This window comes from Silurus meridionalis, chromosome 17 (genome assembly GCF_014805685.1).
Source record: "Silurus meridionalis isolate SWU-2019-XX chromosome 17, ASM1480568v1, whole genome shotgun sequence".
NCBI lineage: Eukaryota > Metazoa > Chordata > Actinopteri > Siluriformes > Siluridae > Silurus > Silurus meridionalis.
Window position 1 is genome coordinate 12,864,646 of NC_060900.1, and position 19,640 is coordinate 12,884,285.

At 37.1% G+C, this 19,640-nt stretch overlaps 1 protein-coding gene across 6 annotated transcripts in view; it reads left to right on the top strand.

Annotated features, from left to right (window-relative positions):
- Positions 1–19,640, top strand: part of LOC124400374 (citron Rho-interacting kinase) — a 64,918-nt gene that overhangs the window by 36,560 nt on the left and 8,718 nt on the right. For 4 of the 6 annotated variants that reach the window (XM_046872158.1, XM_046872160.1, XM_046872159.1 and 1 more), the window contains 14 exons: positions 2,465–2,518; positions 3,634–3,831; positions 5,348–5,541; positions 5,618–5,753; positions 5,962–6,066; positions 8,258–8,398; positions 8,529–8,636; positions 10,905–11,103; positions 11,318–11,482; positions 11,713–11,736; positions 12,043–12,198; positions 18,293–18,473; positions 19,071–19,159; positions 19,466–19,570. In XM_046872158.1, coding sequence (XP_046728114.1) covers positions 2,465–2,518; positions 3,634–3,831; positions 5,348–5,541; positions 5,618–5,753; positions 5,962–6,066; positions 8,258–8,398; positions 8,529–8,636; positions 10,905–11,103; positions 11,318–11,482; positions 11,713–11,736; positions 12,043–12,198; positions 18,293–18,473; positions 19,071–19,159; positions 19,466–19,570 — 1,855 coding nt within the window. The remainder of the gene's footprint in view (positions 1–2,464; positions 2,519–3,633; positions 3,832–5,347; positions 5,542–5,617; positions 5,754–5,961; positions 6,067–8,257; positions 8,399–8,528; positions 8,637–10,904; positions 11,104–11,317; positions 11,483–11,712; positions 11,737–12,042; positions 12,199–18,292; positions 18,474–19,070; positions 19,160–19,465; positions 19,571–19,640) is intronic. The other 2 variants (XM_046872161.1, XM_046872162.1) reach the window with 2 other exon arrangements.

Consider the following 19,640-nt stretch of genomic DNA (forward strand, 5'->3'; position numbering starts at 1 on the left):
ATGTACCTTAAAATAATACTTTTCAATTTTTTTTTACTTCAATCAACATGGGCACGGACAAATATGGATGCTTTGTGCAAACGTATGTTTATTATTAGCGGAATGCCACTTAACATGAAGACAAAATATTCTTGTAAATGTTTCAGGTAATTTTTTTGTAAGTAATTATGGTGTTTTAAATTGCATAAATCAATCAGGACACCAAGCGGAACCTTTGCTATGTTTCCACACGTATGGTTAATGAGGTGATACCAGAGAAAATTTACCTCTTCTAACTGTCACACGGATTACATAATCAGAGAATATTTATTTGTGATGTGAAGTTCTAAGTAGACAATTCGAGCTTTCTCTACATACATTTATTTTATCTGTGAGGCAAATTTTCATTGAGATTCAGGTTGTTTTATTCATGTGTATGTAAAGAGAGATGACAGAGACAGCAGAGAGCACCCCCAGTCTATTTTCTTTATTTACGTATTATTTTATAAAAGCACATTGTTTTGTTGTTATTATGAGTGTATACAAAGAAAAGTAGACACTTTACAGATTTAAATAATATGTTGCTCTTATCTGTATGATCACAGTAATACAGTAAATTTAAGTTTGTTTCACCGTTATAAGGAAAAAACTCCCCCAGGGTTCATTGTGACAGATCTTGGTGTTTGATTTGAGACTTTTTATGTCTGATTAAAAAAATGGACGCCGTTAATGAATGTGTGTTGCACTGAAGGCTTTAATTTATACTCTTTTATATTTATTTATTTATACTTTTGAATAAAAATGGTCAAACAGTTAATCGCACATTAATAAAATTAGTGCCATTACAATTAAATGGTGTTGACGCATTTATTTTGACAGCCCTAATTATTATACTAATACAAAACAAATTATAAAACACAAGCAGAGAAAAGATTATAATAATCAGTCTCTGTTCTCAGTCATGTTTGCATCCCTGACTTTCTCTGTCTCATCAATATTACCCCTATACTTCTTGTTGCCTCCTGCCTTGCTCATTGTTTGCTTTGTAAACTAGTTTATGTCTGTGGTGTGTGAGAGCCAGGAAACATTACACCAGTGGTAGATTGAAAAAGCCACGCAAAAACAAGAAATAGGTTGATGTATTTGTATTTGTACTGTACTTCATTACTTCCCACCTCTGAGTAGGTGTCACTTGATGCTGAGTTTCTTCACTAATTATGCTCTGCAGCTGTCTTTATTTCCAACTTTATTTCCAACTTATGCCTTTAGCATATGTAAATCTGAATAAAAATTGTATTGTATATATATATATATATATATATATATATATATATATATATATATATATATATATATATACATTACAGACCAAAAGTTTGGACACACCTTCTCATTCAAAGAGTTTTCTTTATTTTCATGACTATGAAAATTGTAGATTCACACTGAAGGCATCAAAACTATGAATTAACACATGTGGAATTATATATGGAATTATATACATAACAAAAAAGTGTGAAACAACTGAAAAATGTCATATTGTAGGTTCTTCAAAGTAGCCACCTTTTGCTTTGATTACTGCTTTGCACACTCTTGGCATTCTCTTGATGAGCTTCAAGAGGTAGTCACCTGAAATGGTCTTCCAACAGTCTTGAAGGAGTTCCCCGAGAGATGCTTGGCACTTGTTGGCCCTTTTGCCTTCACTCTGCGGTCCAGCTCACCCCTAAACCATCTCGATTGGGTTCAGGTCCGGTGACTGTGGAGGCCAGGTCATCTGGCGCAGCACCCCATCACTCTCCTTCTTGGTCAAATAGCCCTTTATGCCTTCAGTGTGACTACAATTTTAATAGTCATGAAAATAAAGAAAACTCTTTGAATGAGAAGGTGTGTCCAAACTTTTGGTCTGTACTGTATATATATATATATATATATATATATATATATATATATATATATATATATATATATATATATATATATATATATATGCACTAATTTCACAAATGTGAAATTTTATAATTTGTACAAATCTGGGCTCTCTGTGTAACTGTTTTTTTTTGTTTGTTTTTTTGTTTTGTTTTTTAAAAAAATGTTTATTTGATCTGACTGCATTTTACTTTTTGCTATTTCTCTTATTGGGTTGTTTTGATTTTCACGGTCAGTGACATCTCTTTGGACTTAATTTTAAGAATAAACATCAACAAATTGATGTCCAAATGTTCTATGATTTCAAAATCAGATTAAGTCATATTCATTAATTACTGTGATAGATGGCTAATATAACACTATCTTTGTCAGTATTTAAATATTTTTGGACCTGACTTTATTTCTACAAGAATGCTAAACTTGCACTATAAACTTGAACCTCTGAATCTCCAATATTGCAGCATTCACCCCTGATCTCTCTAGCACATTCTTTCTAGCACATTCTTTCTAGCACATTCTTTCATGTTCTTAGATGTAACTTATGTGGCTTTCTTTTGTCAAGGCTCACCGCGATGAAATCCAACGAAAGTTTGATGCCTTGAGGGACAGCTGTGCGGTATGTTTTGATGCCTATTGAAAATAGTAAAATCTGGCAACCCTGATGTGATCAGAACATGAATAATGTTTGGAATTGGCATGGAATTCCAAACATTATTCATGTTCTGATCACATCAGGGTTGCCAGATTTTACTATTTTGCTTTCAGGACAGAATTGCAGTGCATGAGCATTTTTTTCTGCTTTCATTATGCTGTTTTGAGGTTTTATAATTAATAAATATGTCACTTGCTTGCTTTTTTCCCCTTCCTCAAAGAAAATGAGATGGGGTCACAATTAGATAGATCTTTTGATGTGCACATTGAATAATCAAATTATGGTCATTTGATCATACTTAATGTTAAATTGTTTATCTGAATGTTTTGTGGCTTAAAAAATATAACAGTGGTTACTTGACCTTAAACTGATTTATGGTTTTTATTTGTTGTTTGCACCAATATTGCAAGAAAAATATATTCAATGGCACATATCTACATTTTACTGAAAACTTTTTTGTTCAAAGAATTGTGTTAACAGAATGATTTCAAAGGTATACAGCTGAATGATTTTTTACAGCAGGGTTTTAGATTTAAACTGATTAAAATTATAAAATAACCAGATTCTGTGTCACAAACTACAATCTTGGTGTAAACATTGTCCAGGTATAAGATATTTTACTGACTTTTCTATTTGTAACTGTCACCAATAAAAGCTAAATTGATCACTTTAATTTGGGGCAATTACATTCCATAGACCGAATCTCAAGTGAAAGCTTTATTCTGCAATACCTTTGGGTTTTTCCTCATTGTTATTTAATTTATAGCCATTTTTCTTCTTATCTTGTTGCCTTACTTTTTCTGTCCACCCACACACAAGCTGTTTGTGTGCTTTCACCATGGCTCAAGACCAGCCATTGCCACATTATGTGACAGTGCTACCATGTTGCTCCATTCTGAAGTTTGTTTCTCCTGTACCCTTTGCACCCAATCTATTCAATGTATTTGATTGACTTTGGATAAATAAGATATACAAAGAATAACAGTGGTCCAGGCAGAAATAATCTTTGTAATTATAATGAAAGCATATTGTACACTTGCCCTGCTGTGAATATATCATATTATCTTGGTTCTGTTTAGGTGATAACGGACCTGGAGGATCAGTTGACTCAACTAACACAGGAAAATGCAGAGTTAAATAGGCAGAACTTTTACCTTTCCAAGCAGCTAGATGAAGCCACAGATGAGAATGAAGAGAGATTGCAGCTTAGCCAAGAGGTAGATCGGCTGCGCAGAGAGGTGGCTGACAGAGAGATGCACCTCAACAACCAGAAACAAGTAAACACACACATACGTACTGTATGTACATGCACAATTACATACAGAATCCATTGTTTCTTCCTTTTATAATAGCATTTTGTAAGTCACTTTCACTGTTTGATAAAAATAATTAGATGGTGATTTGTGAAAATGCATCCACACACCCAAATAAATTCACTAAAGCTAATGATAGAAAAGATGATTGAAAATAATGCAATATGCTTCCTTTGTTTCATAGCATCACAAAAAAAAAATGTGTATTGAAGAGCAGAGTCTGGGTGTACTTTGCTTGTGTGTGTGTGTGTGTGTGTGTGTGTGTGTGGGTGTGTAAGAGATAGAGAGAGAGAGAGAGAGAGAGAGAGAGAGAGAGAGAGAATCGCATATGTGTGGGAGGTGGTTCATGTGGGTGTGCGCTGTCTCAGTGCTAGATGTTGTATAACACAAGCGAATGGTAATCATAGGCACTTGTGGGAAGGAGAGATGTGTCATCAACACTCTCAGGTCCCCTCTGCTCAGCTTTGTTGGACATTGTAGGGGCATCTACACATGGATATATTTGGAGCATCTTTTCACATTCTTTTTCTCTTTCTCAGCAACTTTTCTTCTTATTCTGTGTCATTTTAATGTAGTAGGATTTGAAACAGTACAATTAAAAGCTGTTACAGACCTGTCCAATTAACACCAAGCTTATGTTAAAGAGATTTGATATAGCTGGGGTTTAGTGTTGCATAACACTGTATGTACAAATGGGAAGCAGGCACGTAAGGAAAATAATAATTTTAGCCATTCTATTGTTAATAACACAAGGCTGCACTAGATTATAAGCAACTTTGTATTTTTATTTATTATAATTATAGATGAAGTTTAGAAATGCATTACTGAAACACAGAATGTACTGTAGTCTTGCCAGTGCTAAACACGTTTGAATCACTGCCCCATATTACAATAGAAATTAAAACACAAATGGGAATTTGCATTTTACTCTAATAATACTAACTTGGCAGTGTATGGTTCAGTAAAAACAGCAGACCCAGAGAAAGAGTTCACATAAGTTATTTTTATTTGCCCTTGGCATAGCAAAAAAAAAAAAGATGGTAAAATTTCTAAACAAACCATGTTGCAACTTTACAGCTCACCCACGGCAGTCTGCTTTCTCTTCTACTTGGCTCATAGCAACATGCTATACACATGCACGCACACACACACACACACACACACACACACACACACACACACACACACACACACAAAGCTCAGTGTTCAGAGAGAAAGAGAGACAGTTCACATAAACATAAGTGTGACACTGTTAATTACTTATCCTGCTTGTACCCCAATGCCTCCCTTCCAGTGCAGACACCCAACTGTTACATACTGAATTTAATGTGACAGACTGCAACACCACATATTACCTCTTAATGAATAATCAATAAGTCAGAATGAATTAGTAATCTCCATGTGGGTGTACTGTGTGTGTGTGTCTGTGTGTGTGTGTGTGTGTGTGTGTGTGTGTGTGTGTGTGCATGTGTGCATATAGAACATAGAGACTCTGAAGACGACATGTACCATGCTGGAAGAGCAGGTGTTAGAGCTGGAGACTCTGAACGACGAGCTGTTGGAGAAAGAGAGGCAGTGGGAGAGCTGGAGGACAGCACTGGAGGAGGAGAAAGACCAGGCAGAACGCAGGGCCCGAGAAATACAGAGACAGCTGGACAATGAAAAACAGAATAGGTAATAATCCACAAGTCCACATAAGCACATATTTTAGTGCACAGTTCTCTGACTTTCTTGATCGATCTTTATTTAGGTTGCGTGCTGATCAGCGCAGCTCCGAGTCTCGTCAGGCTATTGAGCTGGCAGTAAAGGAGCACAAGGCTGAGATCCTGGTACTGCAGCAGGCCTTAAAGGACCAGAAATTGAAAGCAGAAGGCCTCTCTGATACCGTATGTTTTTGATTTGTTTCTCATATCTGGCATGAAGACACATCCAGACTGATGCAGCCAGATAACTTTTATCATATGCTACAATTTATTAATTAGTAGATGAATTTAATCATTTGAACATCAACATGTGTCAGGTGGTGAGATGATTTATCTAGTATTTTGTCTGGAAGAGAAAGAATGAATGTTACATATTGTTACTATCCTTCAGTTGAGTGACCTGGAGAAGAAACACTCCATGCTGGAGATGAATGCACGTAGCCTGCAGCAGAAACTGGAGACTGAGCGAGATCTTAAACAGAGGATGGTGGATGAGGTACTTAACTGTTTTGCTGGGAAGTTAATGTTCCTGTGAGAGAGGATGTTTGTGTCTGAACTTACAGTCAGTTCTGCAATGATAGCATTCATAAATTTAGTGGTGTTGGTGAATATGCAACCCAAAACATTAAACCTCCTTTGTTTACACACCATCCCACCTCCCTAAGTAGCATTTATATCCCTTAATCATATATGAACCATGGTTTTCAATATGTCTGAGAAAAGCTCTCTAATTTGATAGGCAAATACACAACTATACAATAAAATGTTGAATGTTCACCAGACTGAACTGCAATTTCACAGTGATACAGAAATAAAATACAGAAACTCTGTGAAAGTACTGAATCTTTTCTTACTAATATAAATAATATTTATTACTGTAAATATATTGTACTGTAATAATCACTTGTAATCAATTACAATTGCAATTGTACAATCACAAGTACAATTTGCTGTACTGTATTATACAGCTAATTACAAAAAAATTGTTTTAGCTATTAATGCATATAAACAAGAGAACCCTGGAAACAATGATTATTTATTGTTATATTAATGAGAAATTAATAAGTATGATAAAAATTGCAGATTAATTCAACTTGTAGAATTACACTATATGAACAAAAGTACTGGGACACCTGACTTTTTAAGCCATATTGGTTCTTCTTTTTAACACAAAGTTGGAAGCACACAATTGTAAAGGATTTCTTTGGGTGGATATGTCATTTCGACATAGTAGGATTATAACAGTTGTTACAGAGCTACCTTATTAACACCAAATAAACTTTCTTTCGGCTTCTCCCATTAGGGGTCCCCACAGCGGATCATCCGCATGTTTGATTTGGCACATGTTTTTTTACGCTGAATGCCCTTCCTAACGCAACCCTCCACATTTATCCGGGCTTGGGACCGGCACTAAGAGTGGCTGGGGTTGGTTCCCTGACCGGGGATCGAACCCGGGCCACAGCGGTGAGAGCACGGCATCCTAACCACTAGACCACCAGGACCATCCAATTAACACCAAATACATTTAAAAAAGATATGATATAGCTGAGGTTTAGGGTTGCATAATACTGCATGTGCAATTGGGAAGCAGGCATGTTTCAACAATATTAATGATTATCATTGTACTCTTCACTCGAAACACTTCTAAATCGATCTTCTCCCTACTGTAATTTATATTGTAATTATCTAAAATATTGCAATAAAATCTATAATTACAAAAACAATTTACAGTGAAAATGAAACTATAATTTGAATTTGCAAAATACTTTGTAACAAACTTGGCAGTAAATGGTTCAAGCTAAGTAGACCCAGGATAAGAGTTCACAAGAGTTATTTTTATTTGCACTGGTGCTCTTAATATTGCAAAAAAACGAAAAAAAAAAAAAAGAAAGAAAAGACAGGAAGGAAGGAAGGAAGGAAGGAAGGAAGGAAGGAAATTACAGAACAAGCTTTACTTTACAGCTTACCCACGGCAGCCTGCTTTCTCTTTTAATCAGTTCATAGCAACAAACATACACACAAATACCCCCACACAGCTAACTGTCCAGAGAATGGAAGAAAGAGAGAGAGAGAGAGAGAGAGAGAGAGAGAGAGAGAGAGAGAGAGAGAGAAAGAAAAATAGAAAGAAAGAAAGAAAGAAAGAAAGAAAGAAAGAAAGAAAGAAAGAAAGAAAGAAAGAAAGAAAGAGTTCACATAAACATAAGCATGGCCTTGTTAATTTGTATACTGAACACATAGATAACATATATGATGCCTTTGGATGTGTTGGTATGAAATGTTCACTTCACTTGAACTTGGAAACCCAAGATATCACAAACCTACTGAACATCTTTGGGATAAATTGGAACGCTGACTGTATCTCAGGCTCTCTTACTCTATATCAGTACCTGATTTTCTAATGCTCTTGTGGCTGAATGAGCACAAATCTCAACAAGCACACTTTAAAATCTAGTGGAATACCTTCCCAGAAGTGTGGTGGTTATTATAACAGCAAATGGGAAGTGGATGTGGAATGGAATATTCAAAAATCACATACTAAGTTTTGGTTAGGTGTCCACAAACTTTTGTCCATATAGCTCATATTAATCTTCGCATTTTTGCAAACATGGGTAAATCCTGTTGAACTACAACCCAAAAAATGCTGATATACTTATTTTTGTTTTGTTTGTGTGTACATGCTTGTGCAGCAAGCAAAGCTACAGCAGCAGTTGGACATGCAAAAGAGTCATATTTTCAGACTGACTCAGGGTCTGCAGGATGCACTGGACCAGACTGACCTGCTGAAGACTGAAAGAACAGACCTGGAGTATCAGCTGGAAAACATACAGGTATTCCCCCTGAAATAATTATGAATTCATGGCTGAAAGTGTGTTCATAAAGAAATAGTCAGTATTAAAAACAAAATTCAATCAAGACCCTAAAAGAAAAAAGTAAACACGTTTGCATAAACTCTTTCAGGCAGCATATTCTCATGAGAAAGTGAAGATGGAGGGCACCATCACCCAGCAGACCAAGCTTATAGACTTCCTGCAGGCCAAGGTAGACCATCCCTCTAAGAAGAAAAAGGTCAGAGTCTGCTGGGCATTCGTCTCATTACCCCATAAACTAACTGCTTGCTGGAAATAATGCTTCTCTTTGAAGCCATTATTAATAGTCCCTATAACCACTTAAGTGTGGTCCAATTTTGCATGACTATGGTGTATTGTGTCATGAAGCAGGCAGAATCGCAAGTTTTCTGTTTTTTATTCAAATGAAAGAAGCAGACAAACCAAATAACTAGGCAATATTTAGAAACACGAGGCAAATGATCAGTTGATCAACAATGTCTGTGTTGTCTGTGTTTGCCACATTAAATTCCAATTTTTAACAACAGGCCCACTAAAACCATTATAGTAGGGTTAGTAACACCATCAGCAGACATACTGAATTATTATTGTTTTTCTTGAACATCTGACTTGTGCATTTGATAAAAAAAAATCAATTTCACTGGATGAACCTTTAATGGCTTGTTAGCTAGCTGACAAACTATCAGTAAGTGTGGCTAATTCGATCTATTTCTCTTGTCAGAGCAAATATAAACAAATTATTCTGTTATATTGTGTCTAAAGTGTAAGTTGCATATTATATATTATTTCTTTTAAATAGATCTATTATATAACTTGAGCAAAATTGCAGTTAAACTGAATATCAATAAGGATGTGTGTGCTCAGTCTGTGTCCCCATGCTTATACAGTAGCTGAATCACAGTTGTGCTGATATCCAGTATAATTACACTCTTTTTTGTGTTATATTATGTAAAAAAGACAAACAACTTGGCATGGATTCTTCAAAGCGGTAATACTAAAGCTATACATTGCAAAGTAACCCAGTGAGACTCAGAGTTATTTAAACAGAGTAGTGTTATTACAAACAGGTGAGTTCCATTAGCAATCAGGTGAGCAGGGACAGATGCCTGACTAGAGTTTTTGCTTAAGCATCAGAGCTGGACAAATACAGGTGCATCTCAATAAATTATAATATCGTTAAAAAGTTGATTTATTTTAGTAATTCGATACAAAAGGTGAAACTCATATATTATATAGATTCATCACATACAGACTGATATATTTCAAGTGTTTGTTTCTTTTTATTTATATGATTATGGCTTACAGCTAATGAAAACCCAAAATTCGTTATCTCAGAAAATTTTTAAATTGTAAAAAAGTTTAATATTGAAGACTCGTGGTGTCACACTCTAATCAGCTAATTAAATCCAAACATCTGCAAAGGTTTTCTGAGCCTGGTGTCTCAGTCTGGTTCAGGCTACACAATCATGGGGGAAGACTGCTGACTTCACAGAGAAGATCATTTTCCCTGCACATGGAGGGTAAGACACAAAAGGTCATCGCTAAAGAAGCTGGCTGTTCAGAGAGCACATTTATGAAAAATTTAATAAAAGGAAAAAATGTGGTGGAACGAAGCCCATTCAAGAATCTGTGGCAGATTCACAAAGAGTGGACTTCCCTCTGCTGACCATCTTTATGGAGATGCTGATTTCATTTTCCAGCAGGATTTGGCACCAACTTACACTGCAAAATGCACCAAATGTTGACTAAATGACCATGGTATTGGCCAGCAAACTCACCAGACCTGAATCCAATAGAGAATCTATTGTCAATCTGTCAAGAGGAAAAAGAGAAACAAGAGACCACCTCAGCAGTGCCACAGACTGATCACCTCCATGCCATGCCGAATTGAGGCAGTAATTACCAAGTATTGAGTACAAATACAGTAAATGAACATACTTTTCAGAATTCCAACAATTCACTAAAAATGTTTTTTTGATTGTTTTAATGAAGTATTATAATTTTTTGAGAGAGTCAAATGAGTTTTTTTTTTTTTCAATTTAATTCATTTTTATTTGTATAGCACTTTTAACAATGAACATTGTCTCTAAGCAGCTTTACACAGATAAAAAATGTGGTGATAAAAAAATGAATATGTTCTTTATAAGTAAGTTTGTCCCTGATGAGCAAGCCGGTGGCGACTGTTTTTGTTAATTGTGAGCCAAAATCATAAAAATCTAAAGAAATAAACATTTAAAATATATCAGTCTGCGTGTGATGAATCTATATAATGAGTTTCACTTTTTGTATTGAATTACTAAAATAAATAAACTTTTTAATGATATTCTAATTTATTGAGATGCACCTGTATATATAAACCAGACAGAGAAACCGAAGTTGCCTGAATATTTAAATACCTAGACATTCTAGCTGAGTAAGGATGATTTTTAGCATATCTCAATACATCACTGGCCCTGGGCGGTTCACTCTGGCTCTGCTTTGTGTACAGGGCATCTTCGGTGGCAGGCGCCGGGAGGACCTGTTGGCAGCACTGGCAGCCCAGGGTCAGACCCAGACACCCTCCGTGCCTGTTGTGACCCCTGTGCCCTTGCAGTACAGTGATATGAAAGCAGCACTGGATAAAGAGCGTGCCCGCTGCTCTGAGCTGGAGGAAGCACTTCAAAAGACACGCATGGAACTTAGAGAGGGTGTGATGTAGTATACATAAATCTTTGAAGATACTTCCTACTTTATGTTTAAAATCTTAAAAAGTGACATTTGATGAAGTCAATATTTTAGCTTAAATCATACAGCATTCAACTGTCACTTAGTTTCAAACAAAGAAGCTACTTGCTATCAGTAAATGTGCATTGCAGTGGTTAGCTTCTATAATTCTCATTTGTTCCTCATGCTCTTCTTTAGCCGTGCAGTTTAATAAAGCACTGGAACATGGTGGTACTCCTGCCACTCCTGGTCTGGCAAGGCAGCAGCTCATGATGTCAACTAAGTCTAACAAATCCCCTGAACACCAGCCCAACCTGCCACAACTCAGTTCTAGCCGCAGGAAGGAGACATCCAACACTGATGGTTAGCACAAAAATAATTTTTTTTATAAGATTCTTTATATTGGGGAATTAAGCACTGTTGGGTAATTCCTATGTGTAAAATAAGAAAAAAAAAATTCCATTTCACTAATCTGGTCATTTTGCCTACACTGTAAATAGGAGACCAGTAATGGAAAAAAATGTATATGAATTTTTTTTATATATATATATATCAATTAAAACTATTCTTATCTCCCATTCTTTTTTCTGCAGAAATAAGGAGAGCCACTTCTGAAAGTAAGTTCTTATGCATTAGGCTAAGAATTCTTTTGAATACTTTGTTCTGAAGATAAGCTTGTTGTACAGAAAAAGAAAAAAAAAAGTTTTTTTTAATACAAATATTATTTTTTATGCTGCACAAAAAGATTCTTTAGCAGTATAAACCTATAAGATTAGTTAAATTATTATTAAATTGTGCAATTTATTATTCTATTGTTTGTTGTTCTACAGCAATCACATTACAAAAGCAGTGTTATGATGTGTATAGTAATGGATGTTACACAGATGACCAAGTTGTGATGTGTTTAACTGTTTACTATTTAGAATATGTGCGACGTGTAAAGGAGAGGCTACATCACAGTACTCATGGCAGTCACAGCACTCCACACCGCTTCACCCAGGGTCTCAACATGAGGGCAGCCAAGTGCACTGTATGCCTAGATACCGTCCACTTCGCTCGGCAGGCGGCTACCTGCATTGGTACGCTGTCAAGACATCATTGTTAATTCACAATGATGTGTTATACAGTAAGGTCCAATCCAATTAATTGTTTATTGATTTACGTGTGAAGTGCTAAAGCCATTTTTTTGCCTAAAAATAGTTATTTTTATTCTAAAATGCATAACTTAGACACTTAGGAAACTTAGGAACGATACTGTGGCTGTGGGCAGGGAGCTATGGGTGGGGAGGGGGCGCAGGTCAATCTGCAGGTAATGTGATAAATCATGCACACACAAACACCCACCCACACACACACACAAACACATTTGCCACTTGTCACACCTGTTGTAAACAAAATCACTTTTTCAATATGTGTAAGAACAGCAAAAAAAACCAAATCACTGTGTGTTCAGTGTTCATTTTAACTAAATAGGTGATCCAGTTAGCCAGTATAAAATTAGTGTACAAGGACATTGAGAGCACTTCAGTAACTTATATATAGTATCTAAAGTAGACCTTTGGGATATTTTTCATACAGACCAATGGTGCTGCAATCTTCTTCTTTTGGCTTCTCCCATTAGAGGTCGCCACAGTGAATCATCCATCTCCATACCCCCTTCTCTTCTATATCTGCCTCTTTCAAACCAACTACCTGCATCTTCCCTCATTCACATCCATAAACCTCCTCCTTGGCTTTTTTTTTTTGGGTTCTTCCTGGTGGCATCATCCTCAGCATTCTTCTACCGATATACCCCATGTCCCTCCTCTGCACATGTCCAAACTGTCTCAATCTAGCCTCCCTCACCTTGTCTCCTTATGTCCCTGCATTGCGCTCTGCTCCTGCAAACTACCCGTCTGCTACGGGTAACATACTGACCAGGTATAAGTACCTCCTTATTCAACACCAATTCAAAAACACACATTCAAATACTTTTTTATTTTGATACGACTGTGTACAAAGGTGGAAAGTAATGAAGTACAAATACTTTGTTACTGTACTTAAGTAGATTTTTCTGGTATCAGTACTTTACTTCACTGTTTATTTTTCAGACAAATTTAACTTTGACTCATTACATTATTACACGAATATCTGTACTTTCTACTTCTTACATTTTTAAACCAGGCTTGTTACTTTAGTTTTAAACTATTTGGTGAAATGTAAATTTTTTTCCTTGTTATTGCAAGCCGTTTTCAGTCTATCAACCGATTTCCTGTCATTGCGCAGCTTTTTCAATCCTTTCCTGGCTCACATACCACAGACGTAGGCTAGATTATGAAGCGAACAATGTGCAAGACAGAAGGCAAAAAGAAGTATGTGGGTAATGGATGGATGAGACAGAGGGAGTCAGCAATGTAACACATTATAAAATGTAAATTCATTTTAACGGCACTGGTTTTATTAACGCGCAATTATTGCAGCGCCCATCTCTATTTGACCAATTTTATTGAAAATATTAATAAATAAATATAAAAAAGGCGAAATTAAAACCTTCAGTGCAATACAAGTTTATTTACAACGTCCTTTCTTTACACAGATATAATAAATAAATAAACACAGAAAAATTGTTTTTAATCAGTAAACAGTTCGTAATGCTCTGACTGTGTATGAGCAATATCCTTATTTACATTCACACAGGTGGTCATTTTTATGGAACCTTAGTAACGTTAACATAAAAATTCATACTAGTTGCCAGCAATTTGCTAGTGCCAACCAACATTAGCAGAGTTATGCACCAATGTCGTTTGGGCTTATTTGAGCAAAGTCTCTCACTAAACTATGCACCTGTAAAAGTATTAGTTCTGTCTCTGAGTAAACAACTTAAACTGCAAGCTCTTGCTTTTCTTGCACTGAAGCCAGAGTGGTTGCTTTGAAATGGCCTATGGTTCACTTTATTTGATTATTTAAGTTCAGCAGATTTCTACAGAGTTTGGCTTTCAGCTGGATCTGTACCACTAGCATCTGGAATAGAAGAGCCCTAATTTGTCACATACACTTTACAGCACAGTGAAATTCTCTCTACGCATATCCCAGGTTGCTCAGAGGATGGGGTCAGAGTGCAGGCTCAGCTATGATACTGTGCCCCTGGAGCACAGAGGGTTAAGGGCTTTGCTCAAGGGCCCAAGGGTGGCAGATGGCGATACCGGGGCTTAAACCCTCAACCTGCTGATCAGTAACCAAGAGTCTTAATCACTGTGCTACCACTCCCCCTGCCTTGTCTGTTTCTATCTTTCTTGTGATTTTAGGGCAGTTGTTTCCGGGGCATAATTTCTTTTTCTTGCCTTATTTGTAATATTTTTTATTTTATTTTATCAAAGCAGATTAAACAGATGTGAAAAAAATTTAGTAAAGGCAATAATTCAAACAAATAATACTTAAGTAAAAGTAAAATTACAGATTTTAAAATCTACTTTAAAATTTAACACAAGTAAACCTTTCGTTACTTTCCACCTCTTGTTAAAAGACTGTACTGCAGTGCCATCCCTCAATAAAAATCTTGTGGTGAGGCATCGCTCACAGCTCCAGTCAGACAACTACAGTGTGAAAACATTCAATTTAATTCATTTTTATTTGTATAGCGCTTTTAACAATGAACATTGTCTCAAAGCAGCTTTACACAGATAATGCAATGATGAATATGTTCTTTATAAGTAAGTTTGTCCCTGATGAGCAAGCCGGTGGCGACTGTGGCAAGGAAAAACTTCCCGAGATGGCATAAGAAAGAAACCTTGAGAAGAACCAGACTCAAGAGGGAACCCATCCTCATCTGGGTTGCACCAATTGTCCATTTATTGCAGATATACAATGTTACGGGGTACAATGATGGTGATCAGAAGCAAACTGTAGTCCTGAGTCAATGTAGCAGACTGTTGACATTAACTACAGTCCAAATCAAAGCTTCCGTTCTTACTCCGGAATTCCATGGAACCACCCAAGGCGTTGATGAGAAGACTCGCAAGACTCGCTATGGCAGCATAACTAAAAGGGAGAAACAGAAGGTAACACCGACATGAGGGATCTCTGGGATAAGAGACGACCCATCACACCACCTTCAACAAACCTGAGTGAACGTGTGAATGTGAGGGGACGACAGCATACAAATATCCCAGTTCACCAAACACTCTTTATCCATGATCCCTCCAGATCTACTCCTTTACCTAAAAAATTAAAAATAAATAAAAAAAAAGCACTGACTAACACACTGCTTCTCAGATAAACCTGCTTAAAACTGTCTTTTCTGTTAAGACATTCCACCAGCATGTGTATGGACACAGGATGAATTCTCAGTCAATCCATAATCCATTGGAGGCTATTCTTAATTAGGCTCCAGGCAAGGCCTATAAAGACCCAGTGTTTTCTCTTACCTCAATGCCCAAAACCTGTCTGGCAGAGATTTGTTGATGGCCAACACAGTGAGACAGCAGAAACCATTAGTGATGAATTACTGGGAAAGCTAAAGGACTGCTACTGTAAAAGAAAGCACACTGAAAACTCACACACACAAAAAAACATAAAGATCCTAAACCACTCAGTCCAGCAGTACTGGTCCACCAGACACACAATAGCTTTAAAGAATAGATTTCTACTGGCTTTAGACAAAATCATTATTTTTGAGACAATGAGACCAATGATGCTGCAGAAGCTACTTGTTGCTCACCAATAAATCTACTGCACACAGGCACAAGCCAAAAGGTTCTGTATTTGGCCTGGAATGATCAAGCAGATCATTCAACAGATTGTTGAATTATTCCACAAAGTTCACAAAGCATTCAGTCAAATGAACTTACAGGTATGGCTTATTCACCAGCACACAAGTTGGGGTGAGTAGCACCTTGCCAGCAGCCAGCACAGACCTTTACCTGGTTACCCCAGGAGGTGGTCATGTGGCACTTGCAGCTGTACAGACAAAACAAGAACAATACTGCAGTAGAGGAGCAAAAAAATCTGCCAGTATTACAAGCAGGGAGCACAATTCACATTGTGGAAAAGGATGGCAATATTTGTATAAAAAAGACATGAACCAAGGTTACACAATTAATAATAATTAATAAAACTGTGAAAGGTAATACAATTGTGAAACCAGCAGGTAGTTATATTAATAATAATGTAACAGGTACCATCAAAGCATCCCATAAATATTTACAGACATTTCTCAATTCAAGACTGAGGATATTGCACTCAGATAAAGAATAAATGAGGAAGTGCCTGTTCAACCTGTACAAAATGCCAGAACTTTCTGCACCAGTAGAATATTGGCTCATATTAATACCTCAAACAACCCTAAAGACTATGAACCTTGGAAATGTGTTAATGCTTTTTAAGTTTAGTAGAAAGTAGGCACAGTTTTTTATGTTTATGTTAATAAGACTTTGATCTTGATAATAAGTTTGCATTTTATGTAGTGGCTGTTTGAGCGGACAGAATAAAGAATTGTGTCATGCACAATAACATTATTGCATAAAAGCAACACTAGAGGGAGATAGTTGAATTGTAATTAGAGAGTCTACTTCTTCCTCTTTTGGCTGCTCCCGTTAGGGGTCACCATAGTGGATCATCTGTCTTAATACTACCCTGCCTCTTTCAAATTAACCACTTGCATGCTTTCCATCACCACAGCCATAAACCTCCTCCTTGGCCTTCCTTTTTTGCCTTCTTCCTGGTGGCATCATCCTCAGCATTCTTCTACCGATATACCCCATGTTCCTCCTCTGCACATGTCCAAACCATCTCAATCTAGCCTCTCTCACCTTGTCTCCAAAACGCCCTACATGTACGGTCCCTCTCATAAACTAATGTCTAAACCTGTCCATCCTCATCAGTCCCAATGAAAGTCTCAGCATCTTCAACTCTATCTGTAATAAATGGACATTCGGTGCCACCCAGATGAGGAGGAGTTCCCTCTTGAGTCCGGTTCCTCGAAATGTTTTTCCTTATACCATCTCAGGGTTTTTTTTTTAAATAAAATAATGCATCTGTAGTGCTCGTCCTCAGCATAAAACCATACTGTTGCTTACAGATGGTCACCTCTTCTCTCAGCCTGGCTTCCACTGCTCTTTCCCATAACTTCATGGTGTGACTGATAAACTTCATTCCTCTGTAGTTACTGCAGGTCTGCACATCTCCATTATTCTCAAAAACCATTACCAGCACACTCCATCTCCTTCACACTCCATTCCTCAGGCTCTCACCTTCCAAAATCTTGTTAAACAATCTGGTTAAAAACTCCACTGCCATCTCTCCTAAACATCTCCATGGTATGTCATATGTACCAACCGACAGTAATTGCTGCACTCACTTCCTCCTTACTCATCCTATCCACTTCCTGCTTCACCATCTCCACATCATCCAAACTTTTCTCTCTCTCTCTCTCTCTCTCTCTCTCTCTCTCCCCCTCTCTCTCTCTCTCATCAGCTGCTTTTCCTCATTCATCAGCTGCTCAAAATACTCCATCTTCTCAACACACTCTCCTTATTAATCAACATATTTCCATCTACAAATCCTTTTCTCCTTCCTTGGTATCCAACTTCTCATACAGCTCCTTATATGCCTTCTCCTCAGCTTTTGCCACATCCCTCTTCACCTGGGATCTTGTACTCCTGCCTACTTTTCTCATCTCTCTGTCGATCCCAATTCTGTCACCAACCTCTTTCTCCTTATGCTTTTTTTGCACTTCCTCATTCCACCATCATGTCTCTTTGTATTCCTTTCTCTTTCCAGATTTCATGCCATGTACCTTTGTAGCAGTCTACCTTATCACTTCTGCAGTAGTTTCCCAATCATCCAGCATCCTGAGCCCCTGTCTGACCTCTTCCCTTAACCTTACCCTACAGTCTTCCTCCTTCAGTTTCCACAAAATTCCACAAAATTCCAGCAGTATGTCTTACATTACAGCAGTAATAATACATAGCTGAGCATCCTTGCCAATACAACCCACCACCTCTTCATCTGCAGCTTGCACACACACACACACACACACACACACACACACACACACACACACACACACAAACACACACACACACACACACACACACACACACACACACACACACACACACACACACACACACACAGAAACCATATTTGTAACCCTATTTGATATTGTTTTAGCTGTGTTTTTCTTTCCCACATTAGAATGCCATGCTTTGTGCCATCCAAAATGCTCCCCCTACCTTCCAGCCACATGTGGTGTGCCCACCGAATACGCCCTTCACCTATCTGAGGCTCTGTGCAGAGAAAAGAGCAGCAACTCAGGTCTACAACTCAAAGACTCCAGTGGACACATGAGGCTGGAGGCCTGGATGAAACAGCCCAGGTCAGAACAATGATAAAACAATGATGCCAATGCATGTGCATGCAATGTTTTGTAGTTTTAATAATGAAACATCTGTGTCTAATAACTTTAAGCTTATATGGGTATTACAGCACTTTTTATATGTGATTTCACACACACACACACACACACACACACACACACACACACACACACACACACACACACACACACACACATGCAGACCAAAATAAGTTTTTTAGTAGTTTAAAGAGTCTAGAGTTTAGAACATGATGTTAACTTTTGGTAAGCCTGAAAGATAGGAACATCTTATTTAGAGATAAGTCAAAGAAGAGAGGAAGATCAACTTGTATCAGAATTAAGTGTATTATAAATAATATACTTGAATTGTACCACATATAAAATGTGCTCTCATTCTGTAGCCATCATCCAGTTTGGATGTGAAAACCCTTAAATTAAAGTTGAAAGTCACATATGTTGTTTACTACAAACAACTGTGCTAGTAAAGTAAAATAATAACTTTATCCATGTCCAAATATTTATGGACATAACTGTAGTTTTGGATTAGCATTGACCAGTTTACAAAGACTTTGAAAGGTCTGTGTCTTTTGATTTTAGGAATGGGAAGCGTGGTCAGGGCTGGGAGAGGAAGTATGTGGTGCTGGAAGGAAACAAGGTTCTTACCTATGAAGCTGAGCCCAGAGAAGGTCATAACTCATGTACTTAAAAATACAAGCAATGCACAGTAGTCAGGTATTAGTCCACCAAATAGTCCACAATAGTCCACACAATAAGTATATACACATTTTTCACAATAGTTTTTTTAATAATTGTATATACTGATAAGAGATCAAATATCAGAAACAATCAGAAATCTGTCATGACAAGGAAATAATTATACTGATATGGTTTGTTGCAATGAACAGACACCTTGTAAACAGGTACTGTGTTATACTGAAAATTTGAGAGCTGTACTGTGTTCATTCCATGCTAACTGACCTGCTGTTTTGTAGAGTCAGTGAAGCCAGTGGATGAGTTTGATCTGTATATATCTGATGGTGAAGTGATTGTGCACAGTGCTGTTGGCGGCTCCGAACTCACAAACACTGCAAAGTCTGGTAAGATAAAATAAAAAAGAATTATATTGTTCTAATTAAGTGTAATTATTAAACAACTGCACTTATGTCA